The sequence below is a fragment of the Carassius gibelio genome, chromosome B11 (assembly GCF_023724105.1).
Source record: "Carassius gibelio isolate Cgi1373 ecotype wild population from Czech Republic chromosome B11, carGib1.2-hapl.c, whole genome shotgun sequence".
Lineage (NCBI taxonomy): Eukaryota > Metazoa > Chordata > Actinopteri > Cypriniformes > Cyprinidae > Carassius > Carassius gibelio.
The window spans coordinates 23,156,076-23,176,845 of NC_068406.1; the positions used below are offsets into that span (position 1 = coordinate 23,156,076).

General features: G+C 35.0%; 1 protein-coding gene across 9 annotated transcripts in view; it reads right to left on the minus strand.

Annotated features, from left to right (window-relative positions):
* The window catches only part of LOC127968317 (sarcolemmal membrane-associated protein), a 52,060-nt gene that overhangs the window by 11,586 nt on the left and 19,704 nt on the right, over positions 1-20,770 (minus strand). For 4 of the 9 annotated variants that reach the window (XM_052569442.1, XM_052569440.1, XM_052569441.1 and 1 more), the window contains exons 4-16: positions 16,156-16,192; positions 14,901-14,963; positions 13,603-13,698; positions 13,376-13,447; positions 13,149-13,289; positions 12,666-12,803; positions 12,124-12,292; positions 11,929-11,979; positions 10,612-10,674; positions 6,376-6,435; positions 6,165-6,239; positions 4,191-4,271; positions 3,588-3,647 (exon numbers count right to left, since the gene is read on the minus strand). In XM_052569442.1, coding sequence (XP_052425402.1) covers positions 3,588-3,647; positions 4,191-4,271; positions 6,165-6,239; positions 6,376-6,435; positions 10,612-10,674; positions 11,929-11,979; positions 12,124-12,292; positions 12,666-12,803; positions 13,149-13,289; positions 13,376-13,447; positions 13,603-13,698; positions 14,901-14,963; positions 16,156-16,192 — 1,106 coding nt within the window. Of the gene's footprint in view, positions 1-3,587; positions 3,648-4,190; positions 4,272-4,377; positions 4,549-6,164; positions 6,240-6,375; positions 6,436-10,611; positions 10,675-11,928; positions 11,980-12,123; positions 12,293-12,665; positions 12,804-13,148; positions 13,290-13,375; positions 13,448-13,602; positions 13,699-14,900; positions 14,964-16,155; positions 16,193-20,770 lie in introns of those variants that run through there. The other 5 variants (XM_052569444.1, XM_052569445.1, XM_052569446.1 and 2 more) reach the window with 4 other exon arrangements.

Consider the following 20,770-nt stretch of genomic DNA (forward strand, 5'->3'; position numbering starts at 1 on the left):
AACCAAAATTAAGATGCTTGCTCAGAATCAGTTCATTATGTGAAGAATGATGCATTTCTGTTTGCTCAGTGAACGACTCGAGTGCAAATGCACAACATGCACAACCCTGCTTGCATCGAACAACTTTAGACTTTAGACGACAGGACACAACCTGAAGCCTGATTACGTAAGTCCAGCACACGCTCAGACGGCTCTAATGCACGATCTACAAATGGGCCGTTTAGATGATCTGCACCATGCCAAGCAAAAGAGACATTAGACATTCTCCTGCGTTCCCTCATAAGACTTCATGCCGAGCAAACGCACATTTGCAGTCTCTCTGAGGAGCATCCAGTTGGTCTCTCATGTGGTCTTGTGTAACAACAGGCTTTTGGGAAACCTCCTCTGACCATAAACTGATGAACGTCCCCCTCTCTGAACACGCTACAGATGTGGGTGAAATCATGCGCTAATTTAAGGGCTGGTAATCTGTCATGATGTCAGACGAAGGGTGTTTACTGCGGGCAGGGGAAAATGATGTAACAAACTAAGCGGTGTTTCTGAAGCTTTGCCATGTAGTTAATGAGAGAGGGCATGAAGTGATGTGTAATCTCATTCTGCTCCTTCATCTGTGATTTCATCAAGAGTGTCTCAAAGGATTTTATGGCTGAGATTGAGAAGCACAGCCGTATAAGGTTACATGTGTTCAGATAACTCTTCATTAAGGCAATTGAATAACTCGTGCCAGACGCCTCGGTGTAGATGCAAGCTAGGGGTGAAAGAGCAATTCAACAGCGCCTCCTAGTGGTGCATTTACCAATGCTTTCTGGACAAACCAAATCATTATGCAAAAACAAATAATGATCCAAGATGAATACAGTTAATTGAGATTAACAATTAAGATATCTGCCTCAAAAACACATGGGATGGAGCATTTTTAAGGGGTGTAAAAAAAGTATACATGTATAATACAAAAACACCTAAAGGTCACGATGAAAACCATCACTATATTTCATTCCAGGGTTATTGGAGTTAACTAAAAAAAAAAAAAAATTTTTTTTTGCTGCTGTTGCAATAATTTAAAGCTGGAAAAAAAAAATCTATAGAAATATTTATAAAAAAATAAATAAATAAACTTACCAAAATGGTAAGAACCAGAACCCCAGAACCAGAAGGATTTATTAATACATTTTAAAAGTGAGACTTTAAGACCTGGAATAAGTCTTGAAAATGATTTAAAAATCCTAAAAAATAATGTACATTTCTAGGATGAATACAAATTTCTTATGCCAAGCTCTAATATTAATATATTATTGATTATAGAAATTATTACATTTTGAGAAGATATGCTATTTGTGAGTTAAAAATCACTCAGAGATATAAATTCATAATTGAACCTTGAAGAATATTCAGTTTTTTAATGTTCTGAAATAAGAAATGTAATTATTCTGATTTCAATATAATTGAATATCAATATTTATTTGGGAAATATCAGTATTAAATGGGGATAAAGCTGCTCTTTCATTACAGAAGTAGTATACCACAGATATAATCTTTTTTTTTTTTTTTTTTTTTTTTAAGTCAAAAAGGTTGAGAACCTGATTTAATGTGATGAAAAATTTGCTATCTTTTCTTGGTTGTATTTTTTTGGCTCGGCACCCAATTTTATACAAAATGAAGGCACTTTACGCCTCAATGTTTTCCATAATCTTCCAAAGATAATTCTTTGACATAATTATTTATATATCACTGTATAGAGAATATGTATGCTGTATATGCATGCTTTAATCAAGGCGGCAGAGAAAAGCTCCAGCGGCACACATCCCTCTGGTCTTGGCCGCCTCTGAGTCTGTCTGGCATCAAGTGTGCCCTCGAACAATGAGGTGCTGAAACTGGCACTTCCTCCCTGATCCGAGCCAGCGCTCCTTATCAGCTAAGGACATGAGCTCAATGCAATCACGACAGCCCACTTAGACTGAACTAAACCAAACGCCAGGCGAGTCTGAACAACATCTTAGTTCAATGAGAACTTGCCTAATTGCTAAAAAAATCTGAAAAAACAAGAGGAAAAACTGGTGTGAAAACATGAGTTTTAAACAGATTAATTAGAGCATTCTGGACAGCCTACACAGAGCCTTCTGCTGTGTCACATCTCTTATTTAGGACAGATACAGAGAGAGTTCAGCAGGTCAAATGAGTCACACAACTAGAACTACACAAACACAAAGCAAAGTCCACTTAGTTTTACTCAAAAACACCCATAATCACATCTCAAATAACACTTAGAGTGCATTAGGTTGCTGAATATTCATCAGGCAGTGAATATGCAAGGATGGGTGTTTATATATTAATGAGCTCATGACTCTGACATCATATTGATTTCTGAATGAGCTGATTTTATGGTATAGTCTATATTTCTGGATTATTTACTTATTATGAACGTTATGTATGGCTGTATAAAACTTCAACCTCAAATCCTGTTTTCATGATGTGACCCTACAGATGAGATTTGATTAAAACCGGATGTGTGGGAGACAAATGTCCTGCTGTCTGGTGTGACTCAGCAGTGTGAGAGTAGATGAAGGATCTCAATATTTTCAGCCTGAGTCACAACTGGAGCGATGCCATCAGAGATGAACCGCGTGAGAAGGGGACAATCGTCCTCGAGCCACTATGACATCCAGAAAACAAACTACCAGAAGAGATCAGTGCCATTTCAACTCATCGTCATTCATTCTTGAAACTGCAGCTTGAACCTGTTTTTTTTTTTTACTTTTTCTAGGAGACAATGACTTAAAATTTTCACCCAACACTTTCTGCCTGTGTATGACTGTCTCTTTTATTTTTAGGTGCTTTGTGCAAAGCCAAAGTTTGAGCAATATTCTAAGATAGCATTAAAAATCCATTTAAAGGCACAACCCAATAAAAGATAATGCGGTCATCATTCACTCATCCTCATCTGGGTCTAAATGTGACTTTCCTCTAAATAACATAAAACAAAGATATTTTGAGGAACGCTGGGACCCCAACGAATAACACATTAGTTTGTGTTCCATAAAAGAGAGTGAGTTATACAGATTTTAGAATGACATTAAAGTAAAACGATTACAGAATATTCAGTTTGGAGCGGAACATCCGTTTTTAAAATGTAACATTAAACACATTTAGAATTTCAGAGAAAGTAAAAAGTGATACATTGTATCAGTTGAAAGCAACCCTTCTTCTGACTGACAGACATCTGAGCAGCAGCTGTACATGACACTGTGAAAGCGCTCAGGGTCTAATTGGGCTGTAATTGGTTTAGATTCAAGGCTGTCCTCCAGTGGAACATAAAGTAGGGCGAGGGGAAAGAGACAAACCAGGATGAAACCTGCCAGGAGGACACCTTTGGGTCCCACAGCTGTCGTCTCCAGCAGCTGCAGACCATATAAAGAAATACTGGGGAACAACACACACATGCCAGTCCCCTGAGCTCTAATGAGTGCAGATAAAGAGGGTGACTAACAGTTCAGGCCAGCCAAAACACACAAACACACCCACATCAGCTCTGGCGTTTCAGACAGGGAAGCTGAAAAGAAAACTTCCACACAAAAGAATGGAGGGATTACCTTTCAGAAGAGAAACCCTGTTCTGGGGCTCGTTCAGTTCTTGTTCATCCATTTGTCCGTCTGAAATGAGAGAAAGAAAGAAAGAAAGGAATTAAAACAAGAACACAAAAAAGAGAATCATGGAAAATTTTAAGGAAAATAAAAAAATTAAAAACATGGAAAAAGCGAGAAAGAAATAAACAGACAAAGACAAATAAAATCTGAAAAAAAAAAATAAAATAAATAAAGGCAAGAAAAAAAGAAAGGGAAAAAATAAACAAGAATACCAAAAAAAGAGAATAAAACATGGAAAATTTTAAGGAAAAGAACAAACAAAAATATAAGGAAAGAAAAAAGAAAAACATGGAAAAAGAAAAGACAAAAAAAAGGAAGAACAAAAACAATTAAGGAAATAAAGAATTAAAGACAATGTAAAAATAAAAAAATAAAGCATAGACAAAAAGATCACACAGACCAAACAAAAAACAAATTAAAATCAGACCCTGTTTACATAATCTATAAATTATAAGACAGATATAGGTTTTTTTATATAACACTTATTATATCTTGGAAAGCTATGGTAGCTAAACACAGCAATTCATACATTACACATGTGTCGCGTACCTGATGTGTCGTCACTGCTTTTCTCCTTGCTGGGGCTCAGCGTATCTGACATATCGCACTCTTTAGCGTCTGTCTGGTTTTCTATGGAGGCAGAGCGGAAGAGACCACTTAGAGGAGAGGGGGGACACAATCATAACCCAAAATAACAGTTAAATAAGCATAACTATACAGCGATCACAATCTTTACCAGGCTCTCTGCTTCAGTACCTATATCCAAACTGGAGTGTGTTTGATGGCTGTTTATATATGAATCACAATTCCTCACAGCAGCCAATGAATGAGTGAATGAGTGAGCCCCCTGGAGTTCATTCTCTCTGGCTGGTGGTAGTTATTGACCACACATGGTCATTTGAGTGACCTGGGCTTCCAAAGGGACATACAGTCACATGCTAAACTAGTTGCAGATTTTGCTTTGTGCTGCTGTATTATCCATGTGGACTAAAGAGTGTTATAAACGTGGTCTGGTGACGTCGGCCTAAAGAAAACTCCTGGTAACATGTTCATGCATCAATGTATATGAATGAAGGGCACCTCAAATTTTCAGTATATCTTCGATGAAAGTTGTAAATGTCAATCAGGAAAATAACTATTAGTCAATGCTGTCTAGATACTTCTATTCCTCTCAGACATCAGTTCAAACATTGCACATTTAAATCGATATATGACCTGAAAACCACCCACCCTGCAGTTACATCACATGATAGATCTTCTGAACTCAGTGTTCATGAATAAGTTTGCACAGTGTAGCGAACAAACAGTGACTCAGACTAAATGGATGAAAACCATAAGTGATGTCATCAGAGGCAATAGTTGACCGGTGAATTATGATCTAATATGTGTGAGAGGTCAGGCACACAAGAAGAGCACAAAGAGGACGAGGTCAAGGTCTCAATGACACATCATCAGCAGCACTGCTGTTTCATGAGGTTATAACCTGGTCCAGAGTGAATGTACTCTCCTTTTTTTTTTTTTTGACTGATTATAGGATTTAAATATTAAAAATTTAAACGAAAAACAATATAGCTTTTGTTATTTTTATCTATTATCATCTTTATTATTTTTAGGCAGAAAGGATTTAAAAGTTTTTATAAGTAAATGAAAAATGTAGAACAAGTAGTTTGTTTTAAACCTATTATTGTTAGGCAGAATGAGCAGGAAGATTTTACAATTATATTTATAAAAAAAATTTAGTTTGTTTTCAACTATTATTATTACTTACTTCATTAGTATTATGATATTTATTATTATTATTAGGCATAATGGTGCAAAATTCTAAAATGTAAATGAAAAGAAAAACAAATAGGTAACTTTTTTTATCAATTATTTTTTTACATAGAAAAGGTTTCAACATTTTAAAATGTAAATGAAAAAGTTACAACAAACAGATTTTGTTATTTTTATTTATTCATATCATTATCTCGCTGAATATATTTAAATATAAAAAAAGTTTGTTTTAAACATTATGATTATGCAAAATAGTTTTGAACATTTCAATGTGTAAACAACAAATATCTTATTTGTACTTTTTTTCTTTTTGACCTGTTATGATGATTTATTAAGATCAATGATTTTAAACATTTTAAAGCAAAAACGAAAAACGTACGTATAATTTGTCTTTTTTCTATTATTATTATTATTATTAAATGTAAATTAAATTCACAACAAGTAGTATACCTATTCATATTTGAATAATAATGAGCTAAAACTTCACGAAGACGATGATTTTATTAGAGCTCATTACAGTAATGACCCTGACCTGGTCGTGCTCTTTGAGGATGCTAAAAATAACCATAATGCTCATTCCCGCCACCCAGAGAGCGCAGTTGTTTAATTTGGTTTTAAATAGAGGTCAGGGTGAAACCATGTGCCTCCATTGCCATCAGATTGCATCATACCAATGTTCCCTATAACAGAGCTTAATCTAGAAAGAAACTTGATTAAACTTTAATGAACGTGACAGAACTGTGATGATACCTTTAAGCCTGTCTGGACTGGCCAAGCTGTTGTCCACTGCCGTCTGGTTATTCTGAAGATGTGCATCGATGACTTCTGTGAAACAAAACAGGAAAACATGTCAAGTCTCTGCTCCATTCTCGAGTCCATGAATGGTTCACCTCAAATGAACATCAGAAGTGTGAAAACAGCCTTTCCAAATCGATCGATAAAACACAATCTGTGCTCTTACCGTCAAAGTTGGACAGCTTGTTAATAGATGAGTCCACTGCGTCCTTCAGCTGCCTCACCGCTGGTTAAATAAAGAGAAAAAGCATTGCAGTAAATCTGTCTTTAGCATTAAATATCAAATCTCAGTCATTATGACACTGATGCAGCCCGACTAAACACAGTATCAGCAGCAAAACGGCATTTGTAGTTTTTCCATACATACAAAAGAAAGCAAAGAATGAAACATGAAAAGCATCAGTGGAAGCTCAGAACGCATGCTGGTGAGAGTGAAGATCCTCGGGAAGAGAGAAAATCCAAGTCAGCTGCAGGTGAGGTGGGAACAGACGACATGCAAGAGCGTTTTCGTTAAGAAACAGTGTCGAGTTCGGAGAAGGATATTCATTTATGTATAGATAGACATGGACCTCAGGGAAAGCTTATGATCTGATCTCCACATACAGATTTCAGATTACACAACAGATCCTGAGAGCCTCTCCGTTCTGCAATACACCATATTTTCCGCACTATAAGGCGCCTTTAATTTTCTCAAAAAACGACAGTGCGCCTTATAATCCAGAGCACCTTATATATGGTCAAAATGAATTGAATTGAGTTATGCACTAACGTTTGATTTAGTTTGAACAACGTTACCATGGGAGTGAATGGAGTTGTCAGAACGCTTAAAGTTTGACTTAATCTGACTGTTTTGTTGACATTCCCTTAGCACAGCTCCATCTAGTGGATGCATAATGCAAATCCAGTCAAACGTTTGGCTGCAGTATCTTCTATGCGCCTTTTATTCTGTTGCGCCCTATATATGAAAACAGTTCATTCATTGAAGTTGCGCCTTATAATGCGGATAATACAGTAGTGTAATGTATTCACATATAGCATGGTGTGTTAACTATGACTTAGTTATAGAAAAAGTACAAACCAAAGCATACATCAAACAATGTTTTGTTCATTACAAGCTGAATGAAAGTCAGAATATAAGCCAGGATTTGACTAGATCTGGAACGATGCGCTTAAATAGACAGTCAACAGCAAAACGCATTTTTTATGTCTTTCCATTTTACATTTCCAGCATGTTACGGACAAGTCTATTCGACTGGGCTTCACTATGCCAGACTACAGCCAATAATATTTTTGTGAAACTGAAGTGCTTGGATTTATTTTAAATTTGATTTCATCTACACAATCAATGACTTTGAACAATCACGGTTGATCCTAATGAAAAAAATATTATTTAACGACAAATGTTTTTTGGTTTTAAAATGATTTTTGAACTCTATAATGGTTCTGATTAGTTTATCGATTATGAATTTAACACTGATGTGTAAATCTTTCTGAATAACAAAGAACCAGATCATAAGAGTAATTTGTTCACAGTGAATTGCTTGTTGAATGTACAACACTTACACTTTTGTGTTTAGCATAATAATAAAGTTAATATTAAAAGAACTGCATATGGAATAAAAATGTTCTAGTATCACTGTGTCAAAAATATTGTATCACAGTATTTTTTTTTTTTTACTATTTTGCAAGTTGTCTTATCATACCAGCCAAACTATTCTCTATTATAAATACAAAGCCTTTTAAGCTAACAAAATATGAAAAAAAGAGAGGCAGATATTTAGGCCAAAGTGGGCCAAGATAAAAATATTTTTATTTTTTCATTTTATTTTATCTTTGTAATAATTATAAAAAATAAAAAAACACACATTACAAATACACATAACATTCAAATAAAACGTTTTTTTCTTTCTTTAGGTTCAATAGATGTATTTAGCAGGAGCATTTAAGAAATTGAATGAACAAATATAAAAATAAAACAATATATAGATTGATTCCTATTAAAGCAATGGTGTTAAATTCTTTCCGTCAAGAGCAGTAATTGATTTTCTCTTAGTGTTTTGTTGCTTAACATTAGAGGAATAATAAATCACAAAATATTTTTTATAACATCATTTACTTAAACCTGAGTTTCTTTTTTTCTGCTGAACCTAAATGCTATTTTGAAAAACATGAGTAACCAAACGCGGGTCTTCCACTGTATTTATTTTTTACTACAATCAAATTCAATGTGGATCAGCAATTGTTTGGTTTCAAAATATCTTCTTTTGTGTTCAGCACAAGAAAGAAATGAATGCAGGTTTGGGACAACATGTGAGAGTTAGTAATAACAGAAATTATATTTTAGGGTGAACTATCCCTTTAAATGACAGTCGGCTGCATGTTTAGTACTGTCCCTTTAAGAGCTACACGCGTCAAATATACAGACACGTATCAGTTTTTCTCTCAATGGTTTACTTTCATTTTAGAGTCTATATGTAAACCTTGTGTGTTTTGACAGTATTACCGCAAATTATAACTTAGTCCAGTAATAAGGTGCTGTTTGACAAGTATTTTAGTGTGCGCGCTTCAGAAAAACCGGACGTCAGAACAGCACGCAAATGAAACGCATCAGATGAAATCATCATATTGCACATCCCTAAGCATCATCAAGGACAAAAGACTTTAAATTAATTTAAATGTGAAAAAATACAAATATATCACCCTGCATTTGGAAACTAACCAAAAAAAAAAGCCTAGTGTGACCTAATTTGATGATGCGGAGTTGAAAAAAATATCAATAAAAACCCTCACATTCGAACAGTATGACAGCATTTTAGTGCCACGTTGAGAAAAAAAATTATGAGATTAAAGTCGTAATATTTCGAGAATAAAGTCTAAACACTTCGAGAGTTAAGTCCGAAACACTTCGAGAGTTAAGTCCGAAACACTTCGAGAGTTAAGTCCGAAACACTTCGAGAGTTAAGTCCGAAACACTTCGAGAGTTAAGTCCGAAACACTTCGAGAGTTAAGTCCGAAACACTTCGAGAGTTAAGTCCGAAACACTTCGAGAGTTAAGTCCGAAACACTTGGAGAGTTTAGTCCGAAACACTTCGAGAGTTAAGTCGAAATAATTGGAGAGTTCAGTCCGAAACACTTCGAGAGTTAAGTCCGAAACACTTCGAGAGTTAAGTCGAAATACTTGGAGAGTTAAGTCCGAAACACTTCGAGAGTTTAGTCCGAAACACTTCGAGAGTTAAGTCCGAAACACTTCGAGAGTTAAGTCCGAAACACTTCGAGAGTTTAGTCCGAAACACTTCGAGAGTTAAGTCCGAAACACTTCGAGAGTTAAGTCAAATACTTTGAGAATTAAGTCCGAAATACTTTGAGAATTAAGTCCGAAATACTTCCGAAATACTTAAATTTAATTAAACAATTTACTTCATTAAATTCCAAATATGTGAAAAGGTATTCTTGTAATATTTCGACTTTAATCTCATTATATTTCAACTTTATTCTCAAAATATTTTGACTTTATTCTCATAGTATTACAACTATTCTCGAAAAATTTCGAGTTTAATCTCGTAATATTTCGACTTTATTCTCATAGTATTATGATTTTAATCTCAACATATTTTGACTATTCTCGTAGTATTACGAGTTTAATCTTGAAACATTTTGACTTTATTCTTGAAATATTTTGACTTTAATCTTGTAATATTTTGACCTTGAAATATTGCGACTTCAATCTTGAAATATTTTGACTATTCTCGTAATATTTCGACTTTATTCTCGTAATATTTCGACTTTATTCTCGTAATATTCCGACTTTATTCTCTTAATATTTCGACTTTATTCTCTTAATATTTAGACTATTCTCGTATTCTTATAATTATTTTTTCAACGTGGCACTAAAACGTCATCGTAGAATAGCAATAATTAATCATTTTTATCATTTTAAATTATACATTTATCAAAATAAAAGCATTCAAAGTTTTTTTTTTCAAAACTTCATTTTCACATACAAAATAGTGCACTAGTGGAAACCAGCATTAAAAAATTAAATATCATCTGTAGAATTAATAAAGCATGTAGAATTTAACAAATATTTGTAATCTGGCTCAGAGGAAGACAGGAATCATGTCTTTACATTGTTTTTCTGCTGATTAAGGGACAATACAAGACAACTCCACCTTACTAAAGATTCTCAAAAACAATTATACAATTTTGTGAAAAACTGCAATGTGCTTCATTAAAACAGGTACTACTTTTTAAATCAGCACCTAAATATTAGTAAGAAACAAGCACATTCTTTAGTGCTTAAGTTCATTTCCTCATTTTACGGAGTAAAACCTGCTCTGATTGCTCATAAGATGGTTCATTAGTACGGCTGAGGAAGACGTTGGAAAGAATGCGGTGTACTCACATTGACACTCAATGTACTGTTGAATTAAAGTGCAGTCTCCTCCACTCTTTAAAAGAAAGTGGTCTACCAAAGAAAGAAAAACCCTCCATTAAATGAACAGCAAATGGAAGAAACCCCACATCGTGGGGCGTCAGATGATATTAAAACAGAAGCCAGATCTACAGCATACAACATGTGATGCAACCAAACAAAGATGCAGAGGGCGGGACAAGGACACAGACGCGTGATGCCTCACTGCCCTGAAGAGACTGACTGACACCTGTCAATCACCTGTCACCTCGGGTATTTAAATAGTATTCTTTTTTTAATTCATGTTTTTTTTTTTTTTTTTACAGTGGAATAGCATTATCATAGTAATATTTTTATATATTATCTTATTGTGTTATATAGATTTTTTAAAAATAAATTTAATAAATTAATAATAACTTTAGTGGTTTGGCTGCCATATATATATATATATATATATATATATATATATATATATATATATATATATATATATATATATATATATATATATATAAAGCTTAAAGTCAGTTTATTGTACAGTTATGCTCTTAACAGCAAAACAACTTGTGTAACGACGAGCACGTCACTCTTGGTTTAACAACCACACATTGTGATGCCAAAAGAACGGCATTTTCGACGTATTCAGTTACTTTCAGCTTTGCACAGGATGATGTTCTCCGCTAAGGTCTTATTGAAGTAAAAACCCCATGTTATGCCATTCTTATCATCCCTGAGATCAGTATATTTCATGGAAATGAATGATTAAGGGACAGCTCAGCGAGTGAAACGTCTCTGCCAAGAGGTTTGTGGTCTGTGGCATACCACATCAGTAGTTTTCATTTACCTCTCATATTATTGACAGAGAATCTGGTTCAGTGCAACCCCTAATTTAACACTGACTAAATGATATTAATTATATTCATAATTACCAATGTGGCACATTATAATGGGTCCACCGGAACATTCAGAACCTTATTATCCATCAAGAAGCCTAGAAGAAATAACTAAACAGGCCAATCGGTTCAGATTGTTTAAACTACCTTGCTCTCGTACGGAGATAAATTGACTTGGCGAGAAACTGCCAAATGACGGGGAGAGTCTTAAACTGTATACAGAGGTGCAGACTTGAACACACATGCTCAATGCAAAAGTTCAAGGCCTTCGAGACCGAACGGAAGCAAAGCAGGATGGACAGAAAGAAAGTGAAATGAAAAACAGGCAACCGAAGGCGAGCTCCCATGCTGAATTAGTCAAGGAGATGATGCAAGGTTAGCAGCACACTAGCAGACGCATGCGTCTCCAACTCACCTAAACTGTTGTTTTCCTTTATGCTTTTCTCCTGCAGCTGTTCTAACCGGACTGAAAAACGACAACGAAAAGATTTGGGATAACCAAAAATTAAAACAACAGCTCCTCCTCACACTGTTTCGTCTGTTTAGTCACAGTGATAAGGGAGTGCACCGTTCCCAACTGAGAGAAATATAGCACATGTGTGTGTTTTACCTTGCAGGGCTGTTAGCCGCTCATTCGTGAAGTCGTTGTCCGCCTGCAGAGCTTCGATTCGAGCTTGAAGCGATTGCTCTTTCTCCTCCATCTCCTCGATCTTCAGCTGTAGCTCTTTCTTCTCATTCAAGCCTTTCTGAGTGAGCTCCTCATGTTTGCCCTCTGCCAACTGAACAAGAAGCATTAAGAGCATAATACATCAAACTCAGGCCATCCATTATGTAGGTCAGTCAGGTTAGCATCAATGGATGCTCTGCAGTGAATGGGTGCCGTCAGAATGAGCGTCCAAACAGATGATAAAAACATCACAATAATCCACTATCCGATATGAACTCATATTTTATCCAGATGTAACGGTTTAAAATGTGTTGATGGGTTTGTTTCTTACAAACACACAGCTTTTGGCTTCTCAAGACTTTGACTGTTGGACGGTTGGATCACTTGTGAACTATTGTGATGTTTTTATCAACTGCTTGGACTCTCATTCTGACGGCACCCATTCACTCCAGAGTATCCTTCCAGTGGGTGAACGTCAGACATGCCTTGATCTTTTCGGTGAGATCCTTGATTTCGTTGACGGCTCCGTTGTATTTGTTGGCGAGTTCTCTGAGCTCCTCCTGTGTGCGTTCGTTCATCTCTCTCAAGTGTGTGCACTCGTCCTCTGTGTTACTCAAACTCCTCTGCAATGCAACAACAGATCGATTGAAATTGATGCTTTACATCTAAATCCTCCAGAGTAAAATCTATGTGCAGAGACTTTGCATATTGCTTTTTCTTGAGCAGCAAATCAGCCTTTTACAATGATTTGAAGGTTTATGTGATACTGATGACTGGAGTAATGATGCATTGCATCACAGAAATAAATTAGATATAAACTTTTTAATCTAAGATATGACAGTACAGCTTTGCTTCGATACATTTAATTAGGTAAATGCAGCCAGCACACACACACACACATACACACACAGCTCTTTAGAATAGCCCAATCGTTTGGGAGCTAATGAACAATTTTGATGTGTTGTTACCTCCACCTCGGACAGCTTCCTGACCACCTCTATTTTCTCCTGAAGGACCCGCCTCAGGGACTCTTTGGCTGTCGTCTCATAGTTGTGTTTGTCCTCTGTTAAAGCTACAAGCTCCTTTCGGATACCGTCTTCTGTTTGGTTCTGAGGGAACAGCATGCTTTGGTGAAACAGGAAGTATGTTCTGTGAGCGCACATCCAAATCAACTCAAAGCATGCATTGGCCTTACTTTTGAATATGCTTGCAACTGATTCCCCATCACCTCCAATCGAGAGAGCAACCGGTCTTCATCGATCAAAGCCTTAAAGACACACGGACAGACTCTGTTATCATACAAAACACAGTGGTACAGTGGAACAAACAATCAGAATTGTAACATAGCACTACTAAACATGTCTATTAACAGCCATCTGTCTTGAATAATTAATAGCGGTCTCCTCTTTAATTGTGATGTACCTGCCAGCTGCTCTCGGACGCTTCCTGTGTGCTGGCCAGCAGTCTCTGTAAAGTGGCCAACTTCTGCTCCAGCATCTGCTCTCTGTGTAAGGCCTCCTGAACAATATCAGTTTCATAATATGTATACTATTAAAAATATATATTTGAAACAAAAGTAAACGTTTAATAAGCGAGGGCATATTCAATTGAGTAAAAGTGACAGTATAGACTATAAAAGTTACAGATTGTTTTTAAAAATGCCATTTTATTAAAGCTGCAGTAGGTAACTTTTGTAAAACTCTATTTTTTACATATTTGTTAAACCTGTCATTATGTCCTGACAGTAGAATATGAGACAGATAATCTGTGAAAAAAAATCAAACTCCTTTGGCTCCTCCCAGTGGTCGATCGCTCCCGGTAAAAAATAACCAATCAGAGCTGCGGTCCGTAACTTTGTTTGTTCAAAATGTAGAAAAATGTAAATAATAAGCGAGTACACCATGAATCTATTTTCCAAACCGTGTTTTTAGCTTGTCCTGAATCACTAGGGTACACCTATAATAAGTGTTTATATTCGGACTATTTTAGATTGCTTCGGGGGTACCGCGGTGGAGTAACCCAGTACCTTTGTGATTCTTCATAGACATAAACAGAGAGAAGTAGTTCCGGCTACGATGTTCTTCCGCAAAACACAAGCAGTTCTGTTTATTAACCGCTAGAGCGTCAAAAGTTACCGACTGCAGCTTTAATCCTGAAAATCCTTTTTTTTTTACGAAAATGGATGAATGAATTATTAAGTTAATTCATAAATAAAAGGAGCGTATCAGCATATTAGAATGACTTCTGAACAATCACTGAAGACTAAAGTAACAGCCGCTGAAAATTCAGCCTTGCTTATAATAATACTTTAAGATATATTCAAACATAAAACAGCTATTTTAAAATTGTAAAAGTTTTTCCTGTATATTTCATTAAATAAATGCAGCACTTGTGAGCATAAGAGACATTAGAGACAGTAAAATAGTGAATTATCACTATATACACACACTGTAAAATAAAATATATATTACATACAAGTTATACATTATATATTTTATATTTCATTATACACTAAATAAGATGTAGTTAATAAAGGTGAAATAATATTATTAATCTTGCATTTATTTAACTAATGATAATAATTACCATCATTATTATTATTATACAATTAGAATTATCAACCATTATATGCTTCACTGCATAGACAAGTATCTCAACATCTTTGCATTTGGACTCTTAATGTCTTTAGATGGCCAGTAGAGGTCAGTGTTGCTCCATACCTGCAGGTACTGGGACAGCTGAAACAGTTCCTGAGAATACATACTGGGTGTATTTGCGGACACCTGCATGAAAGAGAGAAAGAAAAACACAGTGAAAAGAGAAATCGTTGCACATCCTCTGTAAAACTCTTTTGAATCCACCGAGCATCTTTCACACGCTGGCCTTGATGCATCTGAACCAGCAGCACAGTTAGTTTTCAGTCTCACTTCATCTGAAAAGGTGAAAATGATAACGTAACCTCATATGGATAATCCCAGTCCAAATCAATAGAGGCTTTATTCCTCATCCGCAGCTCTTAAATTGAATTGCCTCATTCCTAGCAGTTGTAATCACAGTGATCCAAATAATGAAATCGTGACTCTACTTTAGCTACATTTATTGAATCCACATGAGGAGACGCTCCCACAGCAGAGAAGGCGGGAGGAGTGTTTTTATTTTGTCAGCGGTCAGATATAGAAGTGTGGACGTGACATTGACAGATCTGCATTCATGGGGTTTAAGGGGGACACCAGGCCTGTCCTTCCTCTCCGCCTTCATTAAAACAGACGAAACTCTGAAAGCGCTGCTATAATGATTTACACATGCATGTTCATGTCATCATCACAGACGCAAATGATGTCATCACCTCTGACTGAACTCCAAACACACTCCCCTAAACACACTTCACTTTTAAAAACGCTGTAGCAGAGTCACAACTTCTTGTTTTTAGCAACTTCGTGTGTCAGTAACAGCATTTGACTCTAGATGCACCAAAAGCACTGAATGAACAATGCTAGTGTATTCCTGTTTAAACACTAACACGATAAAGCATGAGTGCATGTTTAAAACTTCTAAAGAAAGACACGTCTGTTCTGGGAATGAGTCGCCACACAACCCAATTGTTCCCTGTTAAAGCTCCACAGAGCATCCCACACAGAGGATGTCATGAGAGGATAACTGCATTATCTAACTTCATGTGGACCACCTCCAGGATCGTTCACAGACGCTCCATATAACAGTCTGACGGAGAGCCGCATGCAAACCTCAGATAGAGGCACGTAATGCGAGGTGTTGATTCAAAGCTAGGACTTGGAAATCAATGGCATTCAATAAGACAGCTGCTTTGAGACAACATGGCAAAGATCCATGAGGTTTGGTTTACAAAAAAACAGGAACATAACGAACTGGAAAACATTCATTCATGACCAATGTGTAATTTGGAAAAAAAAACAAGCTCATATATAATGCATGAAAAAGGCAGAGGTGAGTGCTTACCTTATCAAGAGCCAGCGGCAGTGGTGCGGGAACAACACTGGAAGAGAAAGAGAGATCGGGATGATGTATGAGGAAAGTTAGCAGAAAATATTTGCTAGCAGACTCACTCAAGTGATTCAGCTTGGCACTGTTAATCTTTTACAGTACTGCCCTTTTATAACTCCAAACTATTAGCACACCGCATGAGAGATGAGGCTTTGGGATACAGTTTGCATTTCATTTACCTTTTTCCCTAAAAATGATTTTTTTTACCATTTTATATAAATTATAAAAACTTTTTTATTTAATATAAAAACAATTAAATTTGTATATTTTTCAGTTTTCATATTTTCTAAGGGTTAGTTAGTAATTGTGTATATATGTAATTTCTATCAATTTTAATTTTAATTCTATATGAAATAATTGTATTAGTTTTTGTAATAATTCATATCTAAATTCGATTTTATATTATAGTTATATTAATATTATATACTTCATTCAATTAAATTTTTGTTTATTTAAATTTTAATATGTTTTTGTCATTATTTTTTAGATGCATACAGTTGTATATTTTATAATTGTGGTTTTCATTTTTGTTTTATGATTGTCATTATTTATTTTCATTTTATTTTTCATTCTACATTAAATAATTGTATTAGTTTTTGTAAATTTGATTTTATATCATAGTTATATTTATATGATATACTTTATCAAATTAATAAAATTTTAGTTTACTTTAATTCTTTACTATATATTTTTGTCATTATTTTTAGATGCATACAGTTGCATTTTTTTATAATTGTGGTTGTAATTTTTGTTTTATGTTTATCATTATTATTTGTTTTTTTTAAATGTCCATACATGGATTATAAAATTTTATTTTAAAATAGTATTTACTTTTTATGGTGTTTTAGATTTGTATTAATTTCTTTTATAGAAATGTACACATTTGTATATACTGTATGTCACTCCTCTCCAGCTGACAGAGCTGCACTTGAACAGTTTCTAGCACTTAAAGGATTCAAAAGGTCAAAGGTTATACCTGTGGACTTTGAACTCTAGAAAGAAACCAGGCAGATTCAGAATATGAAAGTCTCTCGGTCACTGGGACTTTGTGAACAAAGTCTAACTGAATGGAGTCTGAAGAAATGGAGCAAACAACCCGATAAACCATAAACTGAGGAACTAGAAAAACACGCATAATGATGGCCCTTACTCCAACAAAACATCCTGACCAATCACGACAAAAGACTTTCCAAAACATCAAGCCATAACCTTTGCATAAATATACATTTGAATATAATATTGCAGACTTTATACAGTTTGCTCAATAAGATGCTTTTTGACATTTTATTAATTTCCATGTGGTTCTCAAGCATGTCATTTTTTAACTTCCATGGTATTGCCAGATTTACCATGATTTGGGATTAGGGTGAGAAGGATGAGCCCCTTTTGGAAGAACAGTCCCTTTAAAAATGTGCCCTGCATTAACAAGGAAATTAAAATGCACAAAATAAAATTCAAATGAACTAAAATTATAATAAAATAAAACAAACAAAAAAATTAAAAATATTATTTATTTTAGTAAAATAAAAATAAATAGAATAAAAAAATTAATAAAAAAAGTCTAATTAAATTATAAAACAAGATAAAGTAATATAAAATCAAACAAGAGTGAGAAATAAAAATAAAAACTATTATTAAATAATTAAAATAAATCATAAAACAAAATCTTCATGCCATGAACTGTTCTGGCCTTGGTCAAACAAACACAAATGATAGATTGTAAGTAGGCCTATATTAATAGTTAAATAACCAGCCTCATATTTCTATTAAACGGCTGTTAACCAGATAACTGAATTGTAAAACACAGAGTGAAATGATAAGGCCTCAACACACCCATTTAAAAACATCCTGCTGGATACAATTCACATTTCAAGCATGTTTTCCCACTTTTACTGCGTCATTCCTTTAAAAGCCTGCCGATCCCTCTTTTTGGAGAAGTCTTGTTACCTGAAGCATAGGCAACGCAGAATTTAAAATGCCATATCCCTCAGAAGGCCTTCACTTCAATGGCTTTTTCTTTCAGGAGCCTAGCAGAAGAACATGCTCTCTGTAGCGGCTCGATATCATGGCTGGATCCTCGTCGGTTGTGTCAAATTGAAAAACCGCTCCACACAGTCCGACAGCATCCACGCCTCTAACAGAGGTCAAAGTTCAAGCGCTCGGTATGTGATCGTTTCAGACTCTTCAGAAATAAAACGCTCCAGGGACCTCCGAGCTTTCTAAATTTCATACGCAGTGAAACTCAGGCAGGACAATAGTAGCAGAACCTGATCCTCTGGCCGTCCGCCCCCATGGCATCGGCTCAGTAACTCGTGTAAAGAAACAAAGCCGACGGGTTGGAGAGCATTCCAGCAGACATAGGGGACGTTTATAACGGTGACCCATAAAAATCCTTAGAAATATGGGATATCACATGTAACAATGACCGAGGTTATGTTCGGGACAGCATACTACAAAACTAATATTTGTTTAGTATATTTAGTATGCATACTGTGCATAATATTCAAATTTGTAAGAAATTACATCAAGACATTTTTACTCCACATTGGATTAATTCTAACCACCTATAATGCAAGCACACAAGAGGATTTTGTGAAGGGGCAAGTGAAAGAGAATTTTAAAGAGAAACTAATCTGATCAAATTGTAATAACAAACAATAACTAGGGCAGCCCTGAAAATTTGGCTAGAATGATTCTGATTTTATTACTTTGTGTTAACGGTGACTAATAATGGATAATGTATTGACATATCATGGAGCAATCAACACTGTAAGGACAACACACACAAAGAAACAAACATGAAAAAATATTAATCTTCTATATATATTCAACATCACACAACCAGGAGGGATGTTTTCCCCACTTTAAGCCCGATTGCAAATGTGATATTGATTTTATACAACTTTAGTTAAATAAACAAGTAATATTACACATTATATACACATTATGGGTCGTTTTTGCTCCATTTCACTAACAAAAATAGTTCTCGCATCTCCAAGCAACACACAACAGTCTTTCGTTATTAAATGATTCATTTTTGAAGGAGTCAATGATCCAGTGAGCCATTTATAAAAATGGTTACTTGCTTCATTTATTGAATGAATCAGCCGTTTGAACGAATCAGTTGAATCAATGATTCACTCATTAAGACTTGCCAGCACCTACTGGTGGTTTAATTTCATACAGTATCTGCATTTTCCAACATTTCATATTTGTGTGTCAAAAAAGTAAAACATTAATCTAATAACATTATGCATTTGGACAGATGCAGTTTGCTGATACTGATTTCATATTTGAATAGTAGCATCCATATAGTGTCTTATTATTCTAACTTAATGTACTGATCACATGTAAGAATTTGACATAAATGGAGGCATGTACATTTAATCAGTTCAGGAAAATATCATCCTTCATAAAGTTAAAAAGAGTAACAGCAATCAATATAATGCAAATATCTAAAAAATTCCCCCAGACAAGTAACTTTTTTACTCGGACAAGTGAATGATGGATTTACTTGTCTGAAGGACAAGCTCATGTCAAAGCTTAATGATGTTGAGCCCTGCAGCTAGTGCATATGTGGCTAATAAGTCTGCATGTCTTGTGCAAACACAAGTGAGGCTTATGTTTCAGAATCTGCATCGCAACAAGACATGATCACACAAGCTTCACCTTAAATTAAAGATTTACACCATTTCATTTCAGAAAAGCTACAGTCAAATACATACAGAAACTCAAAGATCTGCAGCTGTTGCTTACTGACTGTTTGGAATTATAAATATGAACATAGTTTGTCTGTTAATATTATGCACTTGTTTTGTTTGTTTGTTCTTTGTTTGTTTGTTTTTACTCAGACACAGGCAGACAAAAAAGCAATATAACCAAAACCAATGCATAGCCGCTCAATATGCATCAACTGTACATGCATGTTGATTTTATCAGACGATGTCGCGATTATACATGAGAGTGACTCCTGGTTAACATGTATTAATGAGTCGTGTTTTGTCAATATTTAGAGTGTGATTTTGATACAATATTCACTCATCATGACAGTATAAGATAAGGCATTCTAAGTCAATCTACTAGAGTAGCCTATTTCTCTCTCAATCAATAGAAAATGTGGTTTACACCCGGTCATGCATGGGAAAAAAATAATGAAAAATACTTTGATATAAATTTTTGGTCATACCGCCCACCACTAGGCTTGATTATTTTAATTTAGGGATTGTAACGAAACACTCAACCCACAATTCGATTAAAGACAAAATTGTAAAATTAAATGTGTCTTTTTATTATTGCTTGGACAAAATGTTGCACGTTACTTTGTGTTATTGAAATATTACACTATAATAACATACTAATATAGCACTTGCATATCATTGCTCTTTTGTTAGTTTGATTGCTTCAATTGTCCTCATTTGTAAGTCACTTTTCTATAAAGTTCTATATGGAGTAAAAAAAAAAAAGCACAAATCTGTAACTAAATCTACTGTTCAAGATTCATACACATTATTTATTGTTAACCCTTACTTTTTAAGTGTTCTTTTTCTGTTCTCATGTCAGATGTGTATGC